This window comes from Marmota monax, unplaced genomic scaffold (genome assembly GCF_021218885.2).
Source record: "Marmota monax isolate L192 unplaced genomic scaffold, Marmota_monax_Labrador192_F-V1.1 WCK01_AAM20220418_F8-fsc00026, whole genome shotgun sequence".
Taxonomy (NCBI): Eukaryota; Metazoa; Chordata; class Mammalia; order Rodentia; family Sciuridae; genus Marmota; species Marmota monax.
Genome location: NW_026693108.1, coordinates 2,276,145 through 2,284,029, shown reverse-complemented (window position 1 = coordinate 2,284,029; position 7,885 = coordinate 2,276,145). Strand labels below are relative to the sequence as shown.

General features: G+C 42.5%; 1 protein-coding gene across 5 annotated transcripts in view; it reads right to left on the bottom strand.

Moving 5' to 3' along the window:
• Nucleotides 1-1,098: 1,098 nt before the first annotated feature.
• Nucleotides 1,099-7,885, bottom strand: part of Ankrd10 (ankyrin repeat domain 10) — a 28,682-nt gene continuing 21,895 nt past the window's right edge. For all 5 annotated transcript variants that reach the window (XM_046455001.2, XM_046455002.2, XM_046455005.1 and 2 more), the window contains exons 5-6: nucleotides 5,966-6,061; nucleotides 1,099-2,600 (exon numbers count right to left, since the gene is read on the bottom strand). In XM_046455001.2, coding sequence (XP_046310957.1) covers nucleotides 2,152-2,600; nucleotides 5,966-6,061 — 545 coding nt within the window. In that variant the 3' untranslated portion in view covers nucleotides 1,099-2,151. The remainder of the gene's footprint in view (nucleotides 2,601-5,965; nucleotides 6,062-7,885) is intronic.

Below are 7,885 nucleotides of genomic sequence, written 5' to 3'. Positions count from 1 at the left end.
ACCCAGCCCCAGTGCCAGTTCATACCCCTCCTGATCTGTCTCTACCGTTTCCCCCTGTAGTACTGTGAAGCAAACCCACGACACCATCACAATGCCCCTGGTATCCCCCAACAAGAGCTCCATGCCCTAGCAAAGCTGGCTCTGAACCAGACTGCACCAACCATCTGCTGAGTGTGGGTGCTGCTCCCCAAAGGAGCTGGGCAGTTTCTGCTCCCAGTCACATTCCGTTTAACAGTCCAGAAGTTCATGAGGTTCACTAAATTATTTCTCAGCATGAGGTCTCTGAAATACTTCAAAGAATAGTCCAAGCAGGGGATGGCGTCAAGTTTAATATCCTTTAAAGACGCAGAGCAATTGGGTAGCTTCTGGGGTCTGCCAGAGTTTCTGACGCCCAACTTGGCTTCTGTGCTTGACACCTGCTGGCTGCTGCGCTCCACAGCCTCCTGCTCTTCCTGTTGGTGTTCACCAGTGGGTCTGCGACAGTCAGGTCACATGTGATGCCACTACAATTCACACATTCTTAAAGCGTCTACATTCGTTTTAATATCTGCCGAAACCAAAGTCTGGAAAATTATGTTACCGATCTCTTATGAAAATAAGCACCCGAAGACAAGGATATTAGGTGGCACGCAATTTATACTCCCCTACAATAGAGTGAGAACAAGTGCCACAAAACTAGAAGTTTTTGATTCCCAGCCCCCAAACTAGAGGATTTGGGGTGTGTGTGTGGGGGATGTACCAGGGATTGAACCCAGAGGCACTTGGCCACTGATCCCCATCCTCAGCCCTATTTTGTATTTTATTTAGAAATAGGATCTGAGTTGCTTAGCTCCTCACTTTTGCTGAGGCTGGCTTTGAACTCGCCATCCTCCTGTCTCAGCCTCACAAGTTGCTGGGATTACAGGTGTGTGCCATCGAGCCTGGCTAAAACTAGATTTTAACAAAGCAAAAGCATTTTAAAAATACAATGGAGATCATGAGAATAAAGTAAAATCTCACCAGAAAAATAAAACACAACACCAAACTCCCCCCTCCCTCCCTCTCGCTCCTCCCTGCCAACTCCACCTGCCCGGCGAGAAAGTACACCTAGGAACAAAGTGACCGTGAGAGTGTTTTACTCAATTTGTAGAGAACAGTTTTAAAACAAATGTTAGTACACTCTTACAACACTGGTTTGCTCATGTGACATTTTCTCCATCTGCACCAATTGTTATTACAAAAAAATCCAAAAAGTAAAAATTCATTACAATATTTGCAGTGTAACCACTAATTTTGCCTAAACAAAAGCTAATTTCTACAAAACCATAAACTTAATGAAGTTTTATTAAGAGATTCAAAATTCTCTCAATTAACTGGATATACATAGTGATATATGTGAATATATATATATATATATATATTTTAAAACAGGAAATCTCAAAAAACAAAAAGGGGAAAAAAAAAAGTAAAAGTAGTTAAATATTTTGATCTGACAGTTCCTACAAATAGTAATATCCACTACGTATAAAGGAAACCATTATATGTGGTACAAATCCTAGAGAGCAAGTAGGAAATGTGGAGTAGAAACAGTCAGAATCCGCCCCAGGCTGGGCCTGTTCTAATGGAACCCAGGGCAGTAGGCTGCATCACGAAGCCATTGTGCGCCACACTAAAACCCCCACCCTGTGGCAGTTGCAGTGAGAAGACTCTGAAAGAGACAAACGCTCTTTTCTTCGTACAATCCCGACCGGAATCTCTGTGAGGCTGCATGGTCAGGACCTTACAGAGAGAGCAAGGAGGTCCTCAAAACGATGCCCAAGTGTAAGAGGTAACTCGCCAGGCATCTCGATCACTGCCCCCTTATTGTGATCAGATACAACTTACAAAAAGGAAAATGGCAATTTCTGGTGACAGTATTAAAAAATCAAGTAGACACCGGCATCAGAAAAACCAAACTGCAAAAGAGAATCTTCTAAAAGGATGAATACCCTGCCAGGGACACCTCTGGGCACAGGAAGCCTGCTCAGGCACCACTCACTCACTGGGAGCTGCTCGGGCAGGAGTCTACTTTCTCAGAGTTCAAGTACAAAAGCAGGACGGGGGAGACCCTCCAAGTCGGTGCTGCCATGGTGCTATGAGTTAGCTGTCGGGGAGGTGGCCAGTCTCTTGTCCTCAGGAGCCGTGGTGCAGGTACATGGCACCAAGGACGGCGCTGTCATACCGCTGCTCCACCCGCACGCAGCTGGAGTGCTCGACCACGCTGCTCAGCTCAGGGATGCTCTCGGCAGTGTCCCCAAAACCGTGGTAATGTCCATACTGCAAGTTCTCCCCAATGTCCTCCACCCAGGAGGGCCTGCTGGCCACGCAGCTACTGGGGCTTCCATTCAGGTGCAGAGAACCACACATCTCAGGGTTAACACTCATGGTCTTTTCTGGCTCCTCAGTCCCATTAACACAGACAGAACCCACTAATCCATTGCTAATTCCATTAGGTCCTGTCAAGCCCGGGTCATTCCTGCTTTCCATCCCATTGAGCGGGGCCACGCAGGGGAAATCCAAATGTCCATTGATGACACATCCATTTGTCAATGTATTCGATACGGAGCTACTGTTTTTCATATCTGCATTAAGAAATACACCTGTCACCAAAATTCAGAACAGGGTGGGAGACACTATAAAAACGCTTCATTGCTGCCACAATTGTAAGGGATTTAGTTTCTTTTCTTTTGCTTCTTTTAGACAAACCAGCTCCTTTTCAAAAATTAAAATGAAAAAAATGAACAGGTATGTTTACAAACAAAACACGGGAGCAGTATCTGCCTGGCAAGATAGGAAAACGATGCACTCAGCATCATTGGGCAGTCAAGTTTAGAAACACAGGCTGACAAACACAGCACGCAGAATACCAAAAGTAGGAAGAAACTCAAAAAATCTTATTTTAGAACTACTTTTGAAGAGCAGTTTTAAAAACAGCCCCTGAAAAGGTCCATCAGAACTGAAAACTGTAAAGTTTTTCACAAAGTTAAAACTTCTCTATTTCTTAGGAGGAGGTGGGGGAAGGAAACAGGTGAATTAGGAATGCTCCAACCACGTACAAAATACCACAGGACAGGAGGAGGAGCTAGCTTTCCTTTGTGATGCTCAAATCCACAAGGACCTCTGGGAAAGAGCACCAGCAGAACGGCAAGCACAGGCAGAGAGAGGCTGCACAGCCAGGGACGCTCTCGCATGGCAGTGGGCTAGGAGCACAGTTCTGAGGAGTCTCTTCAAATCCAGCAATTAAAATGACCATGAGGGCTGGGGTTTCATGGTGTTAGGTCATTTTCAAAAACCACTTATGCTGGGAAAAAAAATGCTGACAGTTTAACCTGCATATACTAACACCCAGTAGGAAGGCCACGTCCCATGGATGTAAAGTCCATCACAAAACGCTTGGGCACGTTGAATAGACAATCAATCACAAATCATTTCTCTGTGTATTAGAATCTGAGAATATCCCGGTTTTCAGGAACTCACAGAGCACTACAGAGAATGCTCTAAGATCACCTCTTGCTTGATGATAATCTCACCTTGAAGTCCTGGCTATCAACGGAGGAGCAATAGATACAGAAGAGCTCAGTCCTAGTAACGCTCAGAATAAGGACTCGTTCTAAACAATCCAAATACCCTAGCGCGCCACACACTGTGCCACTCTTACCATGAAGGGCCTCCTTTCTCTTTTACTATCAGACCCAAGGGGGACTCTGTGTCCTGCCTGTCTTCTGGCCAAGACAGGATTGTTTCTGGTTCAATGAACAAGACATCTTCTAAACATTCCACAATCATCAAAATTTTTTTTTGTGATTTAATCAACAATTGGCTTAATTGCTATTAACTCTTCAGGGACAATGGATCTTTTTTTCTTCTCAAACTAAATACTAGCTTTTCTATTTAGTTAAAACTGAAAACTAGAGAGCAGTGTCTAAAGGACTAAATATAAATAAAAAGAAATTAGGTTATTTCCAGGGCAAATTTTATATCAATTTTTTTTCAAAAAATAAAAGTATTAAATCACCTGACATAATGAAACTCATAGATACGATGGCAACACTGGACAGTTACCAGTCTACTGTGTATATAGTTTTTTACTGAAATAAAGTAAGCTGAAGCTTTCTGAAGTGCTCAGACCTCATCTTGCTCTGGAGACTGTGAGGGAGCCTGGGCAGGCGGTTGCTGCAACACTCCCTGGCTCAGCTCCCGCGGCACTTCAACAGCCTCTGTCCCACCACATGTCCAGCTCCCCACAGGTGCCACCAACATCCACACCCACTCCACAGGGAGTGGGCAGCTGTGAACAGCCTGGGGACAAAGCCTATGATACATCCTGCCCCAAGTCCAGCAGTCCCAGAGAAAGCCATGGTTCTTTAGAGAAGGGAGGGCTATGGACCCTGCTTGAGGTCTTGAATGAGGGGCATTCAAAATGTAAAGGCAACATTTGAGCAGCTTTTCAAATATGCACTGTCCTTGAAAATGATCCTATAAGAACAAAGAACAATACTTGGAAGTACTCAGGGGAAAGCAGCCTGACTCCTGTGACGTCCTAATGGACAGAGGCGGCAGTTCCTGTAAACGTTCAGTGGACAAGAAAAGCTGTTTCACCTAAGAAAAATGCAAGTAATCTCTAGTGATTTGTAAGTTTGTTTCCTCAGACAGTGTTCTAAGGCCACAGTGGAAAGCACAGGAAGGCCTACGGCATCTGACGTGGGAGTGCACAGGGCCAGATGTGAAGCCAGCCACCAGCTTCACACGAAAGGACTGGAAGTCATGTGGGGAGAAGGCAGAACAATTATCCTGCCCACTCAAAAGCACATAGCACAGTCCGCTTTTCTTAAAAGCAGGCTTTGAGTCTTGTTTATCTTTAGCCAAGGCCAAATAGCCCCTGACTACAGAAAATGTACTATTTAAAATGTGCTATCCAATGATCAGATTTGCCCATGGCAAATCTACCCGTTTCGTTTAATTATTTGGCAAAAAAGTGAAGCTACCCATAACAATTCGGTGGCTTCTAGAGATAATGTATTTCCTTGCATTTTGGTGAATAGAAATGATATTTTCCACGTGGGTCTGGGAAACAAAATACATGATTTTTTCTTCCCACTGAAGAATTTAACATAAAAATGTACTCACGAAACTTTTAAAAAAGTATTTCTAAATTGATTAACATATTAAGAGAAAGGCTAAAACGTTTTTGTGGTCACCTAAATAAAAGAATGGCAGAAACAAGTGTTCACTAAATAGATAAATCCTTTCAGAAATTCCAAATGCTAGAAGAAATTGAGCTTTTTTCCCTTTAAAAATAAAAAATATGACTATTAACTGTTTTAATGTTAAACATCTTAACATATAAACTGTTTTGTGAAATGATGTTCAGCATTGCAACAGACTTAGAGGGAATGCCAGACATCAAAGCAACCAAGACCATGGGACCAAAGATCCCCATGGCATGAGTGGGTCACAAGTCAGCACCACAGTGTTAACAGTTCCCAAGGTGCCCAGTGAGCTCTTCCTGGCTACACATTGCCTTGAAAAGACTGGCAATAGCATGATGGGTACGTTCATCCAAAGGTTGTCAGAAAATTAAAAATGCAACCTCATTAAAAATAAGCAAGGCACATTAAGCAAAACTTCAAATCAAAACGGAAGATTGCACTTGTATTCTCATATCCAGAGAATGCACCAAACACTTGTCCTTGTATCTACAAACTTGCCCAAGATGCGCAAATTATTACATTTTTTAAAGATACTGGACACCACAGTGCAAAAATGGTTGAGAGAAAATTATGTTAGAAATAATATGCATACTGATTCTTGCAACGACAAGGGGTTTGCATTGCTGAAACAGTATATATTTCTATTTCTTTTGGTCCAACAGAACCACTCTCTTGTTGTGTGGTATCTTCGACCATTGGGTTGTTGTTGCAGACAACAGGAAACTGTCCACTCCCACCTGTTACAGCAGAAAATTCTCTATCAACGTGCATTCTGTCAGCGTCGTCTTCAGTCTCGCCGTTCATTAGTGGCATGGCGTAGTCCAGGCTTGGAACTGCACAGAGAACAAGGACTTCAGACCCTTTGAACACACAATAAAACTAAGACACATTTTCAAAAACCCTTTTTATCAGCAATGAATGCTTTTGAACTCTCAAGTAATTAAAAAAGTAAAGACTACTAATTTAATTTCCCACAATAAAAAATACTTCTTGAAGTGTGCAGTTCAATTAAAGTCATGCAATTCCAGATATATTTTCTAATTATACTTGATGGCAAAAATACTAATTTAGGGATCTTAAGAGAACAGAGATCATACAACCTATAGATAATTTGAAACATTTTTTTCCCCAAATTCAGAAAATATTTTTCAAAAGAAATGGATAATTCTTAAACACACTGTCCAAGTGGCTTTTGATCTGTGACCAAAATACAAAAAAATTGAAGACACACACTAAAAAATCTTGAGTCCCAAGGAATCTAGAGCTAAAGCTACACATGCACACTCTGTGTCCAGCGGTGGAAAAGGCACACATTTAGTCATGTCCACAGGCAACACTGTACACATCTATTCACCAAACTCGACAACACTCATGTCTCTGTTACAATGTCTTTTTTTTTTGCCAGAAGGATCTTAAAAATCACTGTTATATCTTGGTTTATGCATTCACCGTGGCTTGAATCCCACCGTAACTTAATTTCAGAAGGTCTTTAATTTGCCACATTCACGTGTACTTAAGATCCACCTAACCAAAGTTCCCTGAGGTCTGGGTGGTTTCATTCTTCTTTCCTCCAAATACCAGAGTTAACATCCTTATAAACACATCTGGTTAGTTTGCATTTCTGGTTCCTGAATAAATATCCAGAATTATTTCTGGATCAAAGAATGCACAACACAAATAACAACTCTTACTGTGTAATATTTCTCTCAAACTTTTGAAAATAGAGAACTGAACTCTGTAGCTTTAGTCAGTTCTAATTTTAGAAACCTCAATCACTGTCAAGGTGTCAATCGCGGATTACTCCCCAAAGATGCTAATGTACAGAATGGGAAACATGGTTCCTAACTACAAAGAGTAAGTTGTATAGTTAGGAAATAAAGTAAAAGTCTGCACAAGACAAACACATTCTTTCAAACACAGGTGATCTGAAACCCAAGGCACTAAAGCATCTTTTACTCCCTAAGAGTTCCTAAATCCTCCACACCCCAAATCAGCAAAGGCAATCCTCAACCTCACTAAAAACCAGTACTCACTTTTCCAAAATCAATAGTAAACATGTTAGCGTAACAAAAATAAAAATAACCTAAAACTGGGGGAGGTAGCAGCACTGATGCCCTGTGTGCAGGGGACGCTCTGCTCACTTCAGGGGGCTCTTGGGGTAGCTGTTACCTCCAGCTCATTTCCTTGACTCCATGGCACTCAGCCAGACCAGCGTGCTCCCTCAACAGACGCACCCCCAGGACACACCCAGCAAGGCTGAGCGTCTTCGCACTTGGCGCCTGGTTCTGTCTGAGGTTCAGATGTCAAATGTTTCTTGTATAAAACGACAACTAGAGGTCATTTTTGCAATTTCATACTTCTGAAGAGCAGGATTTTTAAGAAAAACACCTTACAGATAAAAGAATGTGAAGATCCCCCCTGCTCCCACCCTAATAAGGGCGCCCATCACACTGTGGCCCTACACACTGTGGCCTTCCCATGGCAGAGTGCACGTGAGTGGGAATGCTGATCACAGGGAGGATGCAACTTCCCATGGAAGGAACAAGTGGAAAACACTCCTTCATGGTTCCCACCAGCCACCCGTCGTTAGAAATGACTGACTTCGATTATCTACTTATTTCCTAAGATCTTAGTTAAACCAGTACTCAATTGACCTT